The sequence below is a fragment of the Seriola dumerili genome, unplaced genomic scaffold, assembly GCF_002260705.1.
Source record: "Seriola dumerili isolate Sdu_G_001 unplaced genomic scaffold, Sdu_1.0 BDQW01000068.1, whole genome shotgun sequence".
NCBI classification, from domain to species: domain Eukaryota; kingdom Metazoa; phylum Chordata; class Actinopteri; order Carangiformes; family Carangidae; genus Seriola; species Seriola dumerili.
In genome coordinates this window covers 4,139,006-4,161,869 of record NW_019174323.1, presented here as the reverse complement: position 1 = coordinate 4,161,869, position 22,864 = coordinate 4,139,006, and the positions used below count along the sequence as shown (strand labels likewise).

The 22,864-nt window shown below is 42.9% G+C and overlaps 1 protein-coding gene across 2 annotated transcripts in view; it reads right to left on the bottom strand.

Annotated features, from left to right (window-relative positions):
* Positions 1 to 22,864, bottom strand: part of LOC111220287 (protein TANC2-like) — a 44,355-nt gene that overhangs the window by 5,929 nt on the left and 15,562 nt on the right. Inside the window, exons 6-25 of one of the 2 annotated variants that reach the window (XM_022743322.1) lie at positions 19,304 to 19,342; positions 17,889 to 18,170; positions 17,642 to 17,766; positions 15,333 to 15,564; positions 13,556 to 13,725; positions 12,795 to 13,073; positions 11,567 to 11,734; positions 10,102 to 10,262; positions 9,333 to 9,441; positions 9,081 to 9,203; positions 8,645 to 8,881; positions 8,345 to 8,557; positions 7,605 to 7,698; positions 5,933 to 6,066; positions 5,687 to 5,810; positions 4,845 to 5,020; positions 3,582 to 3,714; positions 991 to 1,082; positions 425 to 571; positions 135 to 235 (exon numbers count right to left, since the gene is read on the bottom strand). In XM_022743322.1, coding sequence (XP_022599043.1) covers positions 135 to 235; positions 425 to 571; positions 991 to 1,082; positions 3,582 to 3,714; positions 4,845 to 5,020; positions 5,687 to 5,810; positions 5,933 to 6,066; positions 7,605 to 7,698; positions 8,345 to 8,557; positions 8,645 to 8,881; positions 9,081 to 9,203; positions 9,333 to 9,441; positions 10,102 to 10,262; positions 11,567 to 11,734; positions 12,795 to 13,073; positions 13,556 to 13,725; positions 15,333 to 15,564; positions 17,642 to 17,766; positions 17,889 to 18,170; positions 19,304 to 19,342 — 3,139 coding nt within the window. The remainder of the gene's footprint in view (positions 1 to 134; positions 236 to 424; positions 572 to 990; positions 1,083 to 3,581; positions 3,715 to 4,844; positions 5,021 to 5,686; positions 5,811 to 5,932; positions 6,067 to 7,604; positions 7,699 to 8,344; positions 8,558 to 8,644; positions 8,882 to 9,080; positions 9,204 to 9,332; positions 9,442 to 10,101; positions 10,263 to 11,566; positions 11,735 to 12,794; positions 13,074 to 13,555; positions 13,726 to 15,332; positions 15,565 to 17,641; positions 17,767 to 17,888; positions 18,171 to 19,303; positions 19,343 to 22,864) is intronic. The other variant, XM_022743323.1, reaches the window with a different exon arrangement.

Genomic DNA, 22,864 nt, shown 5'->3' with positions numbered 1-22,864 from the left:
GGGGAAAAAAGTCGTTGTCCAAAACATAACAATTAACAAAAGATTCACAACTGCATGGAAGAGCACATGCCACAGAAGTTCTTAAACATGTGTGCCAATCACTTAGTGATGTGTAGGGGGACACAAGTGCGTACCTGCTGCTACGCTTGGCGCGTGCCCTGGCGTAGTACGCTTCATATGATTTTGGTTTCAGTTCAAGTGCCTTCGTAGCAAATTCCTCAGCCATCCCAAAGTCCTGCAGAGATTGAGCAGAGGAGAACACGACGACTGAACGACACCCAAAACAAATGTGGTCAACAGCATTATCTTGTAATGCATCATACTGTTCGCTTCGGTTATTTCATGTGATAATTGTCTCAAAAATGGGCAAAAGTGAATCTTAACATAAGTGCGCTTTAGTCTTCTAGCTCGCCCGCCGACTTACGTTCATTTTCCTCCGACATCGGGACAGGTTGAGGAAGAGCGATACTTTGAGTTCCCTGAATGTCTTGAGGTCCTCGCTGAAGCCTTCGCGTGGAAACTTTTTGAGTGCATACTGATAACGCTGCGCTGCCTCCTTCACCTTCCCCTTCTGCTGGGCGAACAGAGAGACGCCTGGTTATCCTTTCACTCACAGTGAAATTAAAGACTAACCTGAAACCTTAAAAACATAAACCAGAGCTAAACGCAGAGACACTTTCAGCATCGTTTAGAATCTGTTTTCAGACTGAGCTCGTTCAAGAATTTGCTTTGCTCGGGAAAGTCTAATGCCGATACTCTATACTACAATCATACCCGCAGAATCAGGGTTAATTTTACTTTATTTTAGTCTGCAGAAAATAGCAGCCTATATAATTTATATTAATTGATCCCAAAGGAAATCCATATTTATCCATATTTAACAGGAACAGATCACATCGTTCTTGCTGAAAAAATGCATTTAAACAATGTTTTATCTTTTCACAGATTATCTATAATTCACACTGTGAAATCTGAGGCCGGTCCTCTGACCTTGTAGAAGCTGTCCCCCTCCTCGATGAGTTTGCTGAGTAAGATGATCATGATGTCGGGTTTGGACGTGGCCATGGCCCATGTGGCTGGACCTGGGTAACACAGGAAGGAGCAGATGAAAAAAAAAAGAGAAAACACACAGTGAGAAAAGACACACAGTAATAAGCAGAAGAGGAAGGAAGGAAGGAGCGACTGGGAGTCACACTACACACAACAATAATAACAGGGGTGAGGACGACAGCCAAAATGGGGGGGAATGGATGAGAAAAGACAGGCAATCCACTCCAGAGAAAAGATTGCAAAAAAAAAAAATTTGCTCTGGAACCCAGAGAACACTGTGACCTCGCTATGGGAAATCAGACCTGGGTCAAATACTATTTGCCAATAACTATGAGGCTTTTTTTTATAATCCTGCTGGGAGCCGCAGAGGCTCGGCCTAATTGGAGTGCAGATTGAGCACCTTTTGAATTTTTCAACCCAAATTATCTTTAACTATTTTCTGCAAATATGTTTTGGCCCAGGCAAACCCAGTGTAGATGTACAGTCCAAAAAAAAAACTAACTAAATAAATAAACAACACTGTCATGTCTTTCTACTGAGACACATTTTCTGTCTCGTCAAGAAGTGCAGAAGTACAGTAATTCTTTGCGCTACTGACTATTTCCGGGATGTAATTAAGAGCAGCAGAAAAGCAGGAAAACACTAATTTTCCATTAAAAACAAATGGATGCTGCGTGTCTAAAGATGGAAAGAAAAAAAAAAAAAAAAAAAAAAAAAAAGATACTTGGTCCCCGGAGACTGTTTTACGACTGAAAAATCAAACACAATCCCTTCCCTGAAACTGATGTGTATATGTTGTGTATCTGCGCAACAGCAATCCTTGACACGTGTACACACACCACACAGAGATGAAAAAGGAGGAAGGGGCGGGGTCTTGCACAAGGAGACACGGGGCAGGTACAATAAACAAAAAGAGGCAAGCAGGAGGGACATAACAGAGCTCTGCAGGCGTTAGCTGTCCCTCTGAGCTGGTGGTGGTGGTGGTGGTGGTGGTGAGGGTGGTGGTGAGAGTAGGAATGCTGCTGACTGGCCTAGCTGACACTGAGGAATCGTCTGGAGGATGAGCGATGCACAGTACAGTGGTTTATCACCTCAGTCTGTGGTGGCGGTGGTACAAAAGGAATTACAAAGACATGCATTTTTTTTTTTTTTTCTTTTCTCGCTAAGTCACTACCACGCAAGTGTTACTGAGGGCTTCCGTCATGCATCTGTGGGATGGAAGGTCAACACCTCGATACGACGTCACAGGCTGGAGGCCGGGCATGCTTGTCATTAACCACTTGAACGTTAGCATCTACCTCTAGGCAATCCCGACTGCATCACTGTCAGTGCTAATACCTTTGCATGTTATTATTTGTCAGTTTGAGAAGGTTTTGGTAGCTAAGCTCGCCTGCCGACACTTAGGACGACACAGACAACACAGAGAGAGGAGATAGAGCTGTCAAAATGCCTGGTGGGGTGAGAAGTCGACAGCCTTGGCTTTACCTCGGGGCCGACTGGGCAGCGTCTGACATCCTGGGGCCGGAGAGAGAGGCGGGGGATAGGGGCAAGAGAGGGGGGTGGGGGGGTATAGGGTGAGGAGGAAGGAGGTCATGAGCGAGGGAAAAGGAGTGTAAGTGGGGAGGGCAGAGGAAGGAAGGGGGGCCAGAATTGCCAGAGAAAACAGGGGTGTGGGAGTGCGTAGGAGCGAGAGGAAAGAAAGAGAGAGAGAGAGAGAGAAACAGCGGGAGGGTGAAAGAGAAAGAGAGGTGATGGCGGTGGTGGTGGTGGTGGTGGAGGAGGAGGAAAAGTGAGAAAAGGAACACAAAAAAAGCAGCAGTGAGAAGCGGAGATAAGTGCCTCAGCAAAAAAAAAGAAAAAAAAAAGAAAAAAAAGAAAAAAAAGAAAAGGAAACACAGATACCAAAAAGAAACACCGCAAGCGCTAATAACAACCTGTCTCTGAGCAACCGCAGAGGAGAAGCCAGAGAGGATGTGATTGAGAGAGAAACAGCGAGATATCATGAGCGATAGAGACAAACAGAGAACATGACAGAGAGAGAGAGAGAGAGAGAGAGAGAGAGAGAGAGAGAGAGAGAGAGCAAAAACCACACAGCGGCAACAGTAGTACAATAAAAAGAAACACACATCAGAGCTAGAAATAGCTGAGGAGAAGCAGCACGGTGTGGCAGTGGGGGGGGGGGGGGGGACGGGGCGGATGACATACAGTAGTAGGAGGTGGTTTCAGCTACATGGAGACACGAGCCTGAATCCATGGCTTATTGCAGTAAAATGCTACAGTGCTCTATAATGACCAGCAGGAAGAGCAAACTAAAAAGGGAGTGTGTTTCCGTCGTCGGATCCTCCCTTCATAGTCTCTCATGCGGCTCATGCTTGAAACTCCAACGCATGACATTTCCAACCAAAATCTCAAATTGCATCTCAGGCAAATGACCTTTTATTTATGGTGCCACGGGACAACGATGCTGCGTTTTAGAAGAGGTCCTTTGTGCGCTAAACAGTAGGCTCTTCAGTCTGCCAGCCCGCTCTTACCTATCTTGGCTCCTTTCTTGAGCAGGGCGACCACCACCGACGTGTTTCTGCAGCCCACCGCCCTGTCGAGAGGACGCATCCCGCTGTAGTCTACGTGCTCTATCATGGCCCCGTGGTCCACCAAGAACTGGACCTGGAAAGACGGAAAGGCATGTGGTGAGAATAGTCGGGGAAGAGCAACCGGTGTGAAAACATGTGCATATCTATCTGGTCCAGGTGCCGAGTCCAAGAACTGCTACTGTGAATGATATTTCTCATCTGCTCCAGACTCCAGGGAGAATTTCTTCTTAATTACTTAAAGAAAAATACAATATTTCAAACCCAAACTGGTTCTTTGTTAAGAACAGAGGGATCAAAACAGACTCAGATGTGCAGCACAGAAGAAATGGCCTCACTTGCACCCATAGCTGTGTCTGCAGCCAGCTGGATAACTGCTCATATTCAACAAATGTTGCACGTTAAATGTTGTACTTTTCTTGATGGAATACAGAAGTCTAAAAAGAAAAGCAAGAATTTACAACTGAGAAGCTGAAGCTAGAGACTGTGGACTGTACTTGTGTATTTTATTTTGTTGTTAATTCTGTTTTAATTTTAGAAACAATAATAACAATAATATAATATTAAACTATTGATACAGCACTTTTCAAAAACAAGTTTACAGAGACATAAAAACAGAAAACACACAGTGCAATTACATATCAAAATAGCTTCAGCGCAATCAGGAAATGGAAACAGCGAAAGCAGAAGGGATTCTCCAAAATCATTTGCCAAAATCAGTGACGTCTGAGATGCAGACGGTGACAGATGGGTGAACAGATGAACAAATAACAATAGAACACGAGGAAATGATCACGGCTCCTCCGCTGACCTCATGATATGAAACACTTGATTAGTAATTTGTCTCAAGGCTCCGGTGATGAAAAAAGTTTTTGAGCACCAATAACAAAACAACTTTTTTTTCTGTGTATTACATTGAAGAAAACGAACATGTTCTTCTACAAAACCTTTTTTTTTTCATGTAACAAGAGAGGCCAAGGTTCGCAAAGACAAGCTGCCGCACAAGGACGAAATAAACTAATTAAAACTGGCGAAATGATTAAATCTAGTAAGAAACTGTTGGATCAAAAATAAGCAAAGAAGAGCAACAATCTGAGCGTCTCCAATCTGAGCGTCTGTTTTTAACGCCGAGTGCTACGGACACGAATCAGTCGTCACCAAAAAAAAAAAAAAAGTACAGAGGTTCAATACCCAGCCCTCACTCACCACTTCAGAGTCGCCGTAGAAAGCCGCCAGGTCGAGGGGCGTGCGTCCGTTCTTGTCCGCGTGGTCGGTGGCGGCTCCACTCTCCACCAGGCAGCGGACGACAGGCAAATGGCCTTTGAGACAGGCCCAGCTCAGAGCCGTCAGACCCTCCTTATCCATCAGAGACAGGGAGGCTCCTGCAGAAAGAGACACAGCCAACCGTCTTTCACTCTAAATCCTTTGTAACCACTAAGCATTTTATAAGTAAATTCTTAATTCATTTTAATGCATTTTTAAAATCTTGCTAATTCTATTTGGCCATAATCACTGTATAAAGAACTTTAATTACCCTGATTCTTATTAGTGCAGCCGGTGTGTTTTTTGTATGAGAGACTATGGGGTTTAATGTTAAAAAATGAATATTTAAACAGGAATTGCTGTCAAAAAAAAAAGAGCAGTAGCATAATGATTGGAGTTAAAAAGTCACATTAAGTTTCAGGAGCCTTCAAACTGAGCATCCACTGTCATTTGGACTTTTATACTGTATTTCTTACATTACCATCAAACTTTTATACAAGAAAACATACAAGTGGTTGCACATATTTATTTCCTCAGCTATTAACTTATTGAGTATCTGTTGAGATATTCTGTATAGTATTTTAATAAAGTCATTTGGGAAAATCCTTCTGTTTATGTATGTATTCATACTTGTGTTTACAATGTTGTATTTGTAATTTGGTTTTAGTTTTGCATGAAAATGCCCATTAGGCAAATGAATAATTAAATCAACTCAACTACACTTTGTTCGAAGCCCTAGTTTGTTTGTTTTTTGTTTTTTTTAAATCACAAATATGATAATTTACCTTGGGCTAATAAAAACTCCACAGTTCCCAGGTGTCCCTCTGAGGCGGCCATCATTAGAGGGGTGCGACCCTGCTTGTCAGCCAGGTTGACATCTGCTCCGTGTGTGAGGAGGAGGTCCACGATCTAAAACACCGAAATACAGCATCCATGTCATTTTACAGCAAATGGACGTCTCACTCGCTCAGTGGTTACTGGTTTCCGCTTCTTTACTGACAGGGGGGGAAGAGACCAGGCAGACAGCTCACCTGCCAGTGTCCCTGTCGGACGGCACTGAACAGCGGGACGATGCCGCGTCTGTTGGGCTGGGCCACAGCTGCGCCCTGTTCCAGTAACAGGCGACAAACCTCCAGCTTCCCCCGACCAGAGGCTGCAGTCAGAGCTGGACACACACACACACACACATACATCACAATGAGGAGAGAGAGGAAGGTAAGCAGGGTAAATGCAGTATGCACAAAGTGCCTTCATGCATGCATGGGTTTTAAACAGAAATTCTAATATATTTTGGGGTGAGTTTAGTCTGCACCCCTCACCACTTATCTCCTTCTCCTCATCCTTGGAATCTAATGTCTAATGTAAAATATAAATCTGCAGTAAATGATTTTTTGGCTACTTGGTGGCACTGGAAACAAGTTATACACAAAAGATCACCTTTTAAATTGATATGGCAAACTTGTTAGGAAACAATGGCTAATTTACCAACATAATCATTAATTTAGAGTCCTGTTTGTGTCCACCTGAGTAATCCCAGTCAAATATTAACTCTGCTTTAGCTCTGTTTCTGATCTCTATTAAATCCTGAGTGAAACATCTGACTCTTTAGCTGCTAAATACTCCGCTATGTTCACAATGCTATTAAGGTGGTAAGAGTGAACCAAAACAGAGAAGTTATGACCAGAAAGCTAAACAATGAGTTGTAACCCACTATAAAGCTCAGTTAATCCAATGAGAGCTTCAGATTCAGGTTCATAATCAACCTGTTTTACATTGTCCATTTGTTTTCACACTGTCATTTTGTGCACTGTTATTAGAAACATATTGGTTATAAGCTGATTTAAAGCAAAACCTGACCACAAAAAATGCAGAGAAAAGAAGAAGAAAAGAGAAGAGAAAAGAAAAAGAGAATAAGAGAAGAGAGGAGAAGAAGAGAAGAGAAGAAGAGGATACACTTGAGACCTTTTGGGAGCAAAGGCCTTTGAAAAGACATCTTCTTGAATGTAATGACTATAATTGGAATAATTAAAGCCGAGTGAATGCATGTCTTATGATCTGAGTGGTAGCAGGCCTGGAAGGGTGACCCCGGTCAGCCTGCTGCAAGATCACTTTAATACACACAGTTCAGTAAGTGCATGTGTAGCCTACATCCTGTGCATGCTGCGAAAGTAAAGAATAATGTATTTCTGTGGACCTATCCAGCAACACTGGGATTAGAAATCATCTTCAAGAATAACTGCCATCCTCCTGATCCTTTATAAACAATGAAAGCACGGCTGAGTGAGAACAAGTCCCCTCTCCATATGACAGCGAGAAGCAGCCTCTCCAACGCTCCAGCAGGGGAATAATGCTCGCAATGAGGTTTCATAGCTTTAGGTTACAATGATACATTACATTTTTCAACACCCTGCCACAGTGCAATCAGACTAGTCATTTCTAAAGCACCCTAGAGCACACTCATCCTTCCCCCCTCCCCCTCCTCAGTGTGAGCCCAGCCCTGTCTCTGCTCCAATGACACCACTGCACTGCCATCAGCATCTGACGCAGCAGCAGCAGCAGCAGCAGACACACACACGAAACGATCTCTCATATCCGCACTGCAGCGCTCTGCCTCACAGTGTCACACAGAAAAAAGCCTCTCACAAAACACATCACAGATCCTTAAAAAATGGTGTGATGTCTGGCTACAGGAAGTATTCCCACCTGTCTCCCCCCACAGGGTGTCAAAGTTATTGATTTGAGCCCTCTCCACCTCCTCTTCATCTTTCTCCGGCAGGTCCAGCAGGTAGGACACGATCTGACGGGGAACAAGGTTCAAGATGACACAGATTAATGTCCAGGTTTATGACAGTCCAAGAGGTTAAATACAAATAAATACAATAATTATTATTATATACAAAATAAAACCACTTATTTTAAAGCTTTCCTTTTGAATCTGTTGTAATCTGATTGAAAAGGCTGAATTTTGGAAAACTGACAATCATCATTAGTAACGACACCGACCACCAGATCTTGGTCAGTCAGTTTCACAAAATTATAATTATCATAGAGCAACAAGAAGGAGTTACCACATATTATAACTCATATTATAACTGTATTCTCATTTAACTTCTTTTCTCTTCCTTCCTACTCTCTCTGTTTCCTCTCCCTCCTTTCACTCTTTCTCACATTCAAACTGGTATAACTGGTATACATTTCTATAGTGCTTTCTCTCTCAAGCCATTAATGTTTCACCATCTGATTCTGCTTCTCCTGGCTCTCTGAACATTTGTGAACATTTGATTAGTGCTGCCTGATTCTCCTTGAATTCCTCTTCATGGAAGACACTTTAAAAATCAGCTTTACAAATGTTTTATGAAGAACGAGAGCCCAAGGGTATAGTCTGTGGGCTGAAGAGTTCATGATGTCAAGGCAACCGAAGCCATCACCCCGCCCTGCCGTACCTCTGTGTATCCCATACTGGCTGCAGCGATGAGGGCCTGCTGGACTGCGTGGCTCTTGGTGAAGGCCGCCTGTTGTTGGGTCTGTGGCGACTGCTGTTGCTGTTGTGGCCCCATGCTCCAGTCACACTGGATGAGGAACTTCACCACCTCCATGTGGCCCCTCAGCGCCGCGTGAACCAGAGCACACTGCCCATTCTTATCCAAGTGGTCCACCTGGCGGCAGGACGAGGGTTTGATCAGGGACACGAGTAAACACAGGAGGAGGTGGGACGGAGGGAATTTTTCTGTGCAGTTTCATACCTTCGCTCTCCTGCGGCAAAGTGCGGTCACGATGGCCATGTGTCCCCCGGCGGCGGCGTAGCCCAGTGGTGTGAGGCCACTTTCGGACGGGGCGTCGACAGAGGCGCCGAACTCAAGCAGCAGAGCCACCATGTCCATGTAGCCCAGGTGGGAGTGGACGCACAGGACGGGGGCATTGTTCAGCACCTCCGTACGGTAGTTCACATTGGCGCCGCCCAGCATCAGTAACCGGCTCACCTGGAAGACGTGCAGGAAATAAATAAAAAAATGAAGTAACACAAAGTTAGCACTGCATAGTAAAGCTTCAAATATTGAAAAGCAGGAGAGAGGAAGACTTCTGTGATGCATATTTCAAGAGTTACTCTTGATTTGGTACCCAGAACATGTTGAAATATTCTTTCTGTATGACTTCTCTCTGCCATGTTAGCGTCTGTACCTTGATGTTGGGAGTGTAGAGGTTTCGAAGTGAAGAAAGTGCAGCTGAAAGGCCCTCCGTGCTGTAGGATACCCACAGGCCTTGCAAGATAGATGAGGAAACCCCGACTTTCTTGCTGAGACCCTTGAACAGAGAGATAGAGTGTAAATATTCATTACTTTGGCACCAGACCACAGCTGTGTGTGTGTGTGTGTGTGTGTGTGTGTGTGTGTGTGTGTATATAGATGTATGCAGAGCCACATAATAGTATACCTTGAAGATATGTGCTTTGAGGATGTGATGGCCCAGCTCAATAGTCTGCTGTCTGTTCAGCTTGTTCTCCTGCCGAGAAAACCAGAAGGCCAGTAGGGTGTGCCCGCTCCTGCAGGGATGACAAACGCAGAATCTTTCAATACCTGAGCCTGAGTCATCGGGTCATTACGTTGTGTTATCATCTACACAGTTGGTGCAATCGGTTTTTAATTATAGAACATGAAATAAAATGTTCTATAAGACTTCCTCTGTAGGATAAAAATAATGTACCTGTGACTAACAGGGAGATTTCTCTTTATACAGAGTCATGGATGTGGCTTTAAAAGTACTAGTAGTGCTAAGTAGTATTTCTGCACAACCAGCTGCCTGGAGAATTATTCACTGTCACATGTTTGTACATATATTTCAAAATAAATGCTTAAAGATGTAACTCTAATTTTTGTTTTTAATCAAAATCCTGTTAATGCTACTTCTTGAAAAACAGATTTCTGAACAACCTCATCCATAAATTCAGCGACTCCACAACTTCCAAAAATAATTTGGCAGTATAAAGCAGTGCATTCTGGGTGATCAACCCCCCAATAAAACCTTGTTTTAATTCCCTTGCGTTTTATGGCCCCTCTCAGCCAGATGTCCAGATGTCCTGTTTCCAGATGGGATAATCAAAACTCCTGAAGCAAAACGCTAAAAAACTTTTATTTTATTTTTTAAATTGCTGTTTTCTCGTGACAATATCATTCACGTCACCATGTCTCCTGCCTGTGCTCACCTCGGATCACAGAGGAACTTTGTCTTTTCTCCCTCTTCTCTCCAGATCAACCACTCCCTGAAGGAGGGGTGAACAAACATCCTTGTGCCGTCCCTCCTCTTCACCAGGAAGACAGACAGGTTGTCCACACGTTGCTGGAAATCCTCCCAGTCCAGTGTTCCCTGCAGCCACACACATCGTCTCCATGTTATTTTGGACACCGAATACTGTTTCCTACAGCACTGACACACTGTTTATGTCAACAGCTGATATTAGACGTGGTCTCTGTGCATGGAAACAAGCCATCACTTACTGTTTTTAGAATCTAAGTTATCTATCTATGATCATAGAAGAAGTGTTAGGTGTCCGACAACACTGTGCATTAACAATCTCACTGACAAAGCAATACATGTCGACGTCGCTCATTCCACCCAAAAAGAAAAAGAATCCTTGCTGCATCTGGAACTCAATAAATGAATTCCATATAATTTGAATTTATCTATTTTTTCATGCAAATAAAAAAAACAGACTGTTAAATCCACTGAAAGCTTTAATCCTAATTATTTAACATTAAATATTCAATAATATGCAACAAGTCAAGTCAACAAGGTATTATCTCTAAACAGTTTAGCACCCACAAACTAAGAGGAATAGCTTGATCAGGACTGTGTGGGTGTGGTTTGATCAGATTTGACTGACAGTGTCAAAACCAAACCGCTAACTGTGTCACCTTTCTGTTATCTGAGCTTCAACTTCAAACCAGTGAGAAAAACACAGAGCGGACAATAAATATTTGTGATGGTGAAGAACTATAAGATATGGTGCGTTCATGTAAGACCGGACCTCGTCGTTCATAGAAAGAAGCCGATTCAAAAATACATTTTCAGGGCCTTTAAGTACGTTTCTGTGCTACACAAACATCTGACAACATTTTATGAATTTCGATTGAATTACCGACTCATTGACTTTAGCTCGCAGATGGAGTAAACGCAAAGATTAGCACGAGATTACTGCACAAGGTAACTAAAACCCTTTTTTAAACCCAAATTTACATATTAAAATTCTGCTCTTTAAATGTTGTACTTGGGAAATTGACTTTGATACCGACTGGATCACCAGGGCCATTTGATAATACTTTAATTCCTTTCAAGAGCTTGAGATATGAACCTTTTACTATCCACTGCTCCACCTGTTGGAGACTAAGAGCTGCTTTGAAAATCTCTAGGAAGTTACAACATGCAACATACAATATGTACTGTGCCTATTGATTACAGCCTTTTCTGGTCTGTCTTAAAAAGAACGCTGTTCTACAGTTACCAAGGTACAATGTACAACAGTGTATACTACAGAAACATTAAAAACATACTGTCTCCCTACCTTTCAAACAGTGTAGCTGTCTAAAGATCAAAAATACTAAATCTGTTCTTATTCAGGCCAAACCCCACAAAACGAGAGCGCGAGGTCTTGTATGCTTAAGAATTATTACCTGCAGTGAACCGGAGTTGATGGCCTGATATATCTGCTCGTCGGTGAGCGGGTGAAGCGAGGCCACGGCCACGTTGAGCAGAGGAAGCGCCCGCTCGAACGACGACTGCGTGGGGAAGCGCATGTTGCACTGCAGCAGGTATACCTCCGCGAGGTTGACTGGAACCACCTGAGGAGGGAGGGCGAGAGTCTGAATTACAATGCTGATTTTTCCTTTGGATCAGCTCTACAGAAAGATGAATAATGGATCGTGTTTGTGAAGCACATCTTCAACTATTCCACATGGTCTTCCTCAGAGAAGAGAAATGTGAATTTATTAGTTGCCATTTTTTTATGGAGCCTGCGAGCCTGCTTTTGAATACTGAAATTAAATGAACCTGGGGGTGTGAGATAAAATATTTCATTATGAAATACACACTGAAACAATTCAACAACATTATTTATCAAAAAGGTGTTTGATTCTGACGGTCAAAAAGAAGATTTTTATTACACTACTTTTACACAAAGCATCTCAGGGTGCAGGTAAAATAAAAGAAATGCCTTTCCAGTGGGGCCGTTGCAAGTTATGAGCAACAAGGTATTTAGGTTTTCAAAGTTTGATACTGTGGGCTTCCACATGCAGACAACTCGAGAACCCCCACCCAACATCTCCCCTCGCCCCGACTGCTATGTTGTTTGTTCACATTTTGGCAAATTAAACCATTAGAGTGTGCTGAATTAGCTATTAGCAGGTCCTGTTTGCAGTGTACCCATGAATCTACAGACAACTGTCACTGTCTCACTTTGATGCTGAAGAAAACTTAAAAACATGATTATTCTCAGGCGACTTCTGCAGTTATAAGGAGCATCTTTTTTCTATTATTTCTAAGCAGATTTATGGACATTTTTCGTGACGGACACTGAAGATAATGATCACCTCGGAAAGGATAAATCACACTACATCTAAAAAATCTGTGTGATATGTCTGTGTGTTAAGATTTGACTTTTGAGTTATGACTCGAATGATGCAAATTGAAGCAATCGGGATTTGCAGGGTTCCTTCATTTCAGTTGTTTTTAGAACACCTTCCTGCACTTCCTCCCTTTCATCTCACACGGTATCTTTGTCTCACGCCTCTGCCTCTCGCCCCTGAAGAGGAACGCCTCACAGTTTGAAAACCTCTGCTTTACATACGCCACCTAAAGCCGACCCTGTGAAAACCCATTACGACCGAAGCAGTGATGCCGCACCTTATAGCTGGAGCTTTTGAGGACAAGGTAGCCCTTCTCGATGAGGTCAAAGGTGAGTTTGAGGTACAGATAGGAGCCCTGACTCAGGGCCTTGAGGTGGGCGCTGAGCTTGCCGAAGGTGGTGTTGTCCATCTTGCCGTTGAGCGAGATGTTGTTCTGGATCTCCGGGCTGCTGTGGATGCGGTGCAGGATGTAGCCCTGCAGGTCCTGGTCTATGGCGTCGTTCTCCTCCAGGCTGTCCAGAGAGATGCGGTGGAACGGCAGCGCGTTGGTGATCTCCTGAAGAGTCCCAATCGTTTCAGTCAGGTGACATCGGTTCAGACATTTTGATATATTTGACCACATCCTACATACTTACTAACAAAGGTGAACGGACTCACATGCTGGTCAAAAATAAAGTACGACATGCGATGAGTAACTTTCTCTTTCATTCATGAGGAAGAAATAGGTATAAAGTGGGGGGAGACAAATATAGCCAAGACAGAACCAATACAGTTCTGATTTCATTCATATCTATTCATATCCTCTGCATAATGTGCACAGAGGAAAAAGGAAAAGGTCAGAGACAAAGAGGCTACAGTTGTACTCGAGACAAATCTAATACTGTCAGTTAGTGGCTTCTAGTTGATGCAAAAATAACCCACTCAAAGTGTTATTTAATCCTAACCCTCGCTGGCAAATAAAAACTAGTCCCTCCATTCTGGATTTAAAAGATGCAAGCAGTGAGATCCACTGTCATCAGTATATCATTTGTCCTCTACCTGTAACGTGGTTCTGACTGTGACCACAAGCTTGAGCCAGGGAGGGAACTTGTTGATGGTTTTGGTGAGGAAGGACACGATGGTGTCTCCGTAGTCTGGCTTGTGGAACTCCGCCTCGTTCAAACCGTCGATGAGGATGATGAGGTCCTCCTCGGAGTTGATCTTCCTCTCTGAAAAACGTGAAAACAGACATAAGTTCAGGAAATATTTTATATAAATGATGGACTGTAATGAAAAATTATCTGCAGTTTGAGCTTCAAGGTTCATTCTTGACCTTATAAATAGCAGATTAACCGGAAGAAAAAAAAATATTCTCAGCACAGGCACAAGGTCCAATTTACTTTCAACCACATGTCATGGCCTTCCTCGGCAAATGGCAATTGCTCTGTCGTAAGCTTGGAAACAAGTTTGGAGTAAATTGTTTTTTTACCTGCTTTTTCTATATGACAAAAAGCTTTAAATTTAACTATATATTCTAAAATGAATCATCACAGGTTTTGCTTTCATCTCTATTTCAAGTGAAGTTTTTCAGTGGAGCTCAGGTCTGGTTTAATAAGTCAGGAGGCTTACAGGAAATTCATACACTGAGATCATGAACTTTAATCTTGATTATATTGAGAACACTGTGCACAGGAGGCAAATAATATCATGCACCAAGGACTTGAGTCAAAGTATAAATTGGAGGCTGAGGTCCGAACAGGCATCAATTATAATTTGCCAAAAGCGCAGTGTTTGAATGGTGAAGTAAATGACTTCAAATGATTACAAAATCCAGATCATTATGAGGAAAGTTCAAACCAACAGAGCAAATAAAACAAAGAGGCAGAATAACATCGAGAGGCCTTTAAATCTCTTTGAGCTATAGACGTCTGCACTTTTCAAACTACAGTCATCTAAAGTTTTTATGCAATGGATTATTATTTACTTTATACAGATGATCTCATACATCCAGTTTCCATGGAAGACATGGATACAATGCAAATGTCAGCTCACAGAATAAAGTCTGTGTTACATATCTGTCATATTAAAAAAGTGCCCACCCCTTTGCTGGAGTTATATACATGTATGAATACACTTAGATATGAGAAAGCTTCCATTCAAATCACCAGGTATGATGAAATATTCAGATCCTTTCCTTAGGTAAAAGCATTGATACCCCAACATAAAACTAAAATGGTCCCTGTGACTGATAATTTATTTTGTATTACATTAATAATACAGTTGCATCAACGTGGAGATACTTTTAATAATTACTTAGCAGTAGTAGGTAGTTTGATCTGTTGAGTAAGATCAAACCGGAGGATCATGAGATGATTAACGTGGGAGGAAAGAAGAGAAAACTATGTTCTGATATATTCATTTGGATTTGTTTTGGCAGATTTCTCCAGTCTTGGATACCTCTAGTTCTTTGGGCATCAAACAATGAGAAATGACTCTGGATGAACGTTTTACAACTTGTAGACATGTAGTGTGTGATAAGAGAACACAACCACACGCTGTTTTTTATTTTTTTGGAAGAGGTAAGAAGCCAAAAAAGGTCGGGAACCGCTGGTTTAATCTTTAACAGTGTTTTGTATTTTAATATGATTTTAGGTCAAATTTTAATCTGAGGAGTAAAAACTAATTTCCGCTGTCAGATAAATGTAGTGGATTATGTCACTCTGAAGAACAGAACAACATGAAATAGAAATACTCAAGCAAAGTATCTAGGATTGTACCTAAGTGCAATGCTTGAGTAAATGTACTTAGTTACACCGTTCAACTGCAAGTGTCTCACCTTTGTAAAGTGCGTCCAGGGGCTCTAGGACCCCCCTCCTGAAAGAGGCCAGGGGGTCCTGGACGCAGGAGCGCAGACTCAGGATGCTCTGTAGGTGCGGCTCCCTCAGCATCTGCTCCCTGTAGGCGACGAGGTGCGGCGAGCGGCACAGCAGAGCCGCCACGTTGTGCACAAACTCCGGCACCAGGCAGGTGTAGGCGTTATCTGCCTGGCAGTAGTGGTACGCCACCACCTGGGGGCGACAGAGAGTTGAGGGAAGATTGCAGCCCGGTCAGTGGGAGACATATGAGCATTTCAACTCCCTCCTGGTAATCCTAACCTTGACCAACCGTTGGGTATTGCAAAAGTGATTGAAGATCAGTGTCAAGGAGCATGGGAGTCCGATGACACAAATTCAAAAATAACACTTTTTTTTTTCTTTTTTTTTTCTCACGGCTCTACCGGTGCACAGCCAGTTTTTCCCAGCGTCTACTACAGCTACAACTCATTTGAGATTGAGTCAACTTCATGGTGGATGATTGCAGTATAATGAAACATAATACTTCTCGTTTCGCTGTACGGTTTTAGCCATTAATAATTCATGGTTTCCGCCTGCCAGGAGAGACTGATTCGGAGTCAGCGCATGCATGCTCGTGTGTGAGATGACTGTGGCACGAAGGAGTCAAGTGTTAAACCGTCATATTTCACAGCTGTGGACTTGAAACATGTTCAAATGAATGATTAAATGAACGAATGAATGAGTAAAAACGTTATCTTAGGATGGACATGTAGTGACATTGGGAAATAGCAGAAGGGCAGGTGGATTTTCTGAGAGGTCAGCCGGCTAAACAACAGCAGCAGGTGTGACCAGGCGCTCCTGGGGACTGAGAGATCACAGAGGGTTTGAATTTTCAGAGGCGGTGGCAGCGATCAGAGGCCAGTGAGAAAAAGGGAATGGGGGGAGAAAAAAAAAAAAAAGACTAATCAAAATGGAATGCTAATTTTTGGTCACAATGGAATAAAGGGCTTTAAAACAAAAGGGGTGAAAAAGGGAGTGAGCTCAATTATTAATGCACAGAGTTAACAAGATCTAATAGCTTGGCTGGGAAATGGCTTTCTGCAGGTATAAATATTTCATAAGGCTCCCTGGCAAAGTTGTTTTTTCTTTTTTAAACACATCTGCATAATGCATCAGGCTGGGACTGGGGATGCAGATGGCTAAGCAGCAGGGGAGGGGCGCCGAGGTGCAACAGCAGACAGGAAAAAGAGCGGGAATAAGAGCCGGTCTGACACATCATATAGGTTTACAGTTGCAGGGAGGTTAGAGGAAGTTAAATACCCGGGTAATTAAAAAAAAATAAAATAAAATAAAAGAAGAAGAAGAAAAAAAAAAAAAGAGCGTCACATAAATTATGCTGAAATTCTTAAAAAGGTAAAAACAAAGTCGCGGCTTATCTCCGCCTGTTTTGAAGTCTGCCACCTACAGAGGAAGCCCCGCGTGAGTCGTGTGAAACGTGGACTTTCTCTCAGAAGCCTGAAACCGTATCGTTTCTGACAGAACCTGCGGCCATGTCCGCGCTCCTATTATGGAGAGGCATTTTCAAAAGAGCGTATCATTGGCTATCCTACCACCTCTGTTGCCACCAACGGAAAAATTAAGACATAAAAAGGAGCCGTTTTAAATTATCTTGCAGTTTTTCAATTAGTGCCAGACTGTAGCTGGGAAATTTCACGCTGAACCAGGAACACAACGGAAATTTAATGCTATAATAAGATGACCATTGTAGTGATAGAACTATGTTTCCTTTGATGAAGAAAAAACGAAAGGAAAAAAAAAAAAAAAAAAAAACTGACAATGCTGTAGTATGCAAATAGGGCCCTTGACACAATATTTGGCAAATGGATATATTTTTTTTTCATTTCACACCGCTGTGAGAGGAAAAGGGGGAAATGGAGGTGTGTGGGGAGGCAGAAATGTTCCTAAGTGGCTTGGGATTGTGCACTTATCTTCTCGTAAAATATGGCAATTAAATGAGAGCTGGAGATTTCACTTTAAATCACTACAAGCGCACTTATTTTAGGAGTAAATGGCTGAAAAATAGATCATTTGCATTTGTAAGAGAAAGCAATGGGAGGAGAAAGAGTCGAAAACGCACCAATCGACCATCAGAGAGTATTTCAGCATTTAGAGACAATTGCTCAACCGATTTTCTTCTGGAAGACTTGAGGGTGTTTTGTCTGTAAATCAGAAGGTGAAATACAAATGTGTGTGTGATCATGTATATGTGTGTGTGTGTGTGTGTACACATGGTCACAGGTGTATCTGGTACCTGAGACGCCAGCCTCCTCATGGCTTCTTCCTGACGCCGCCTCATCTCTGGGGTCCCGGGACAGCTGCCTCCTCCCAGGGTGCCATGCGTGGGCTGTGGCTGGGTGAGAGGGAGCCCCTCTCCATCTGGACACAAGACGACACACACACACACACACACACACACACACACACACACACACACACACTTAGTTATTCTCCAAACAAAGCGCCTTCAGCTCACACGTAGAGATGAGTGGATGCCTTACGTTTGGGTGAGGCCTGCGGGCTGTCGGAGGCGATCTGTCTCATGCGGGTGCCGTGGCAGCTGAGAGCCACCAGGCGAGAGATGATGGCGGTCTTGCCGAAGCCGATGTTGCCGACCACTACCACGCCGCGGTTGGTGCTGGCGTTGGGGCTGTTGAGGTGGGCGTCGATCTCCTGGAAGAGCCACTCACGGCCCGTGAACACGGAGTCCATGGTGATGCTGGGCACCTCAAACAGCAGAGGTTTGAGGGCGATGTCTTGAGGACGATAGGGTGCAAAACGCACTGAGGGGTCAGGGACACAGAAACCTGGTTAATGGTATTTCAGCTATGAGCAACATTTATGTTCTTCTACTCAGCCACATAAACACCCACATACTATATCTGTGCATAAACAACTGATAAGAGTGAACAGTTAGTTAATCAGTAAAATCTTTTTAAACGTTTAACTACAATAAACAAGGTTATTTCTGCTGATTTTAGGTGAATTTAACCTATATCTATATCTAATAAAGCATAAACAATGATATTTATGATATTTCACGTCAAGGATTGACATAATTGAAATAACATGACCTGCATCTTATGAAATCAAATAGAAACTGATGAGACAGTGATACAGCAGTCTGTTGTAAAATGTTCTAGCTCGAACAGATTTGATTATTTTGGGAAAATGTTCACCAAGATCTCACTGTAAGCTAAAGATTAAGAATAGGAATAATTAAGACAGAAAAATTTCACCCAACTTCACAGAGGAAGTTCATACTGGTATCATTAGTTTGTATTATTCACATTATCTTCTTCTCCTCTTTGATTACAAACCTATATTTTGCAACAAAACACATCAAAATTAAGTGTGCCGTTTTATGTGTTTTGAAAATTTGCAGAAAGTCAAGGGAGCGACTGCTCTAACAGCCACAGCCGACTGTTGATTTTACTCACTAGAGGGAGTCATTAAACTGAAGTCCTCCAGAGGTTGGGCATGTTTTCAGCAGAACATATGGACCATTAAAGACTAATGAGGCTAAAATGAATCTGGTATGAACTTCTGAAGCTGTGTGATAAATTCAGTGTAAAATTTAGTCTGCTGCTTCTGGGTGTCATCTCCTGGGTCTCGTCTTTTTAAACTGATTTGAGCTTTGAGAGTGTGCTCTCTTTCTATCTGGTGTGTCGTTCCTTTAAATGTTAAATCAGCATCCGGTAATTATGCCTGATTTTTCCAATGTGAGTTGTACGTGAATAATACAAGTGCTGTGTGTGTGTGTGTGTGTGTGTGTGTGTGTGTGTGTGTGTGTGTGTGTGCGCGCACGCCACTCGACTAGACTGCTTTGACTTGTAAAAGCGGCGGCCAGCAAGCAGGGGCGACGGTGAGCAGAACGTGCCGCCTGATGCAACAAATGAAAATTAAAGTAACTTACGTGACTGGGATTGCCAGGCATGGGTGTTATTAGCGGAAGCTGAGACGAACAGCAAGCAAAAGATAGACAGAGAGAGAGAGAGAGAGAGACAGAGAGACAGAGAGTGAGAGCAGAAACAGTAATGAGAGAAGGAGGGAGGGGAGAGAGAAAAGGCAGTGAGGACAGGAATGGCAGCAGTGTGCAGTGTGTCAGAGCACAGGGCAAGGTGTAGCTCAATGAAAAAAACAAAACAAACAAAAAAAAAACAGAAGAGGAAGCAGCAGGAGCATCATCACATCATGATGTCAGAAATAAGGGGAAACCACCGGACCGGGGTCGATTACTAATTGAAATCCTTTGAATTACACACAACGTATTCTTCAGCATGTCTGCAGGGGAGGCTGGGGAAGGTTTGCACTTTTGGGAGAATCTAATTGGTTCCATTGCGCCGGGCGAGATCAATCAATCCCCATAAAAGTAATTGAATCCAGTACTAGTAGTAATTCGACCCTGGGATGGGGAGACTCCGACCTCAACTCCACAGCCTATTGTGTGTGTATCACAGGCTGCCAAAGTTAGTCACATGTTGACAGACAGTAATCTACCTCAGTATAAGACAAAACCCAAATTTGGAGTGATTACACAGAAGCCCGAACAAACAAAGTGTAAAATGGGATTTTTGTCCCAGTCCTTCACTGAGGTTAAATTTGATCAGACTCTTGCAGTGTGTTAGAAGAGAAATAGGCTGCTGGTCAGATGATAGCCGGTGCAGTAGTTCATTTCACACTCTGCAGCATACCAGCAATAAGCACACTGTGAGGCAGAGCTGTATGTGTCATACATTAGAGCGGCCGGATAAGTGCAGAATTTTTTATATGTCGGCAGATATTTCTTTACAGTGTGCAGGTACAGTTGAGCGAAAAATATATCATGGGCCAGGCAGGGGGCTGAGTGTTGCATTAGAGCTGTATGTCTTCTGTAAATTACCCCAGTGTGCTGATTTAGAGCATTGCTACATGACATAACGAGCTTATATTGCTCTTAATGTATTCTTCTACCACACATCATCCTAAAGTGCAAAGCGTGACTCTTTTTCCAGGAATGCTAATTATAGTCGCGAAGAATGAGAGCGGATCATACAACACTTTTATACAATCAGCGATAAAGCACAAACAGATACACCTGAAAGTGGGTGAAAAGCTGCGCTCGCTTGATGCCGAGGACGTAGAGCCAGCGCTGCATTATGCTGCACTGAGCTCTGTGCCAGCTGCAGCCCAGTGTAATAAAAGACATTTCATCCATATTCCCCAGTCAGACTATTTTAGTGCTAACTTGACACACACACACACACACACACACACACACACACACACACACACACACACACATATGAACACACAGAGTCGGAGAGAGACTGGCTACCCTATTATGTCTATAATTCACAAACTGATGTAATATTCTTCCAGTTGGTTGTCATATTGTGAAAGAATGGACCTGATGCAACTGTGGTGACGGGAAAGGCAAAAAAAAAACTACCCAATGCTGCCGTTTATAAAACCAAAGGCCAGAGAGGGAAGAGGCTAAATGCCCAAAGCTACTCTGTTTTAAGTGGCGCTAATTCAATTATCTTGGGGTGTGACTGAACGCCAAAGCCTCTTCCGTCCGCATGGAATTACTAAACACGTGCTCGCACTATCGGGCACCATCCTCCTAATGGCAGAAACGATTACACCTCTTGCGCGCTAAGTCGAGCATCCTCTACTGCTCCACTGTGTCAGGTATTCCAGGAAAAACATGGCAGCCATGTTGTGAACGGGGGCTGAGGGAGTTGTTTCCAGGACGGTGAAAGCAAATGTGTGTGTGTATGTGTGTGCGTGAGGGATGGATGGATGGCAGTTGCTCATAATCCTGCCCATAACACTCCCCCTCAGGCGACGTTGAGCAAGGTATCCCCCCCCCCCCCTCCCCTCCATTCCTCCCTCCTCCTCTACCACCAACCCTCCATGGCCAGACGGAGCGAGAGTCTCAGACGTTTTAATTATTCACCAGGTGAGGATGACTCACGGTGGCTGAACAGCGTTTAGAAGGAGGCAGAAGAGGAGGAGGAAGAGGATGGGAAGTGGAGGATGGGGATGAGAAGGGGAGAAGAAGAGGAGAGCAGAGCCGGCACGGCGGCGGAGGAAGAGCGGAAACGATGGGAGGAGGAGGAGGAGAAGCAGTTTAGATGATCGGTCTGCTTGCTGTTGAGGGGTCTGGGGAGTGCGGCGATGGGTTATCTTAGGTCAGACGAAAGACATTTCTTATGGCTGATGTGGGAGTTTGTGGATGTGTGAGTTTGTCCAAGGATATTTTTTTTTTTTTTTTACCCTTTCTTTTTCTGCTGTCTGGTTTTTCAGACACACAAGTTAAAATTCCAGTCATTTCTTCGAACACTGGCTGTGGAGCTACAGCTAGCATATGCAACAGGATCTTACATAATTTCTGTTTAAAAAAAAAAAAAAAACCTAATCTTATGTAATTCGCACAGTAGGCTCAGAGCAACATAATAAACCAGAATGTGCCTATGGCTGATGCATTTGTTCAGAAAATATACTCTAATCTTCCATGTGCCTGCAAAGTTTCACTTAACACAGACTATTTTCTTGCTGCTGTACTATTTACTGACTTACTGTCATGTCTCACAGCCAAGCAGCAGAGAAACATTATGTCAATATGTTATATAAGAAGCAAAGCCTACAGCAGAACTCCCAGACAGACTTACATATAACATCTCAACAAAATCATTTATCAGATTAAGAATAAAGGAAACAGATTGGTATCAAGCGAAGTGAACAGTGTGGCAGCCAGAGACGAGATAATCGCATGAAACTTGTCGCTGTTTTGTTGTAAACGCGTTTGTGCACTGTCATCAAATCTAGACTGTTATCTAACTCCCTCGACTAAGACAGCAATAAGGGCCTTCTTTAGTCTGCGTTTGCTAAAAATACATGTTTACTATAAACAGTGCTGTTATTCTAATTAATGCGGACTGCAGCGTCTGTCAATATTCAGTTAAATTATAAGGCTGGTGTTATTCTGTATTTCCCTATTGTCAACAAAGACAAATAAAGACCTTAGTCTGTCCTTGATTATTGCCTGATTCCCTGACTTATCTGTGGTGGTGAGTTTCTACTGAAGATGTGAAGTAAATCCTTTTTTAAAAAAAGGCTCTAAATCAGCTGAACAGTTTCTCACGAACCTTGCTTAAACTGGAGCAAATGGTGCATTTGTTGGGGACTATTTTCAGGTGTGGATTGATACACATTTGGTGCAATAGCGAAGATTTATAGCAGCCAGTGCCCAGGTTCATCAAAAAAAAAAAGAAAAATGGAGCTCTAAAATGTATCAGGCTTTGGAAATAAGTGTTGGTAGGATCAATTCATTTTTGGTGTTTTTATGAGATTTGTTGACAATAAAAAAAAAAGCTGCATATCATCTTCCTTATCCTTTAAATTACTGATCAATTGCAGCGCTCAAATTCATTTCTATGACTTATTATTCATGTTCCTCCCCTGTGAGTGAGTATATATGAGAGTAATAAAC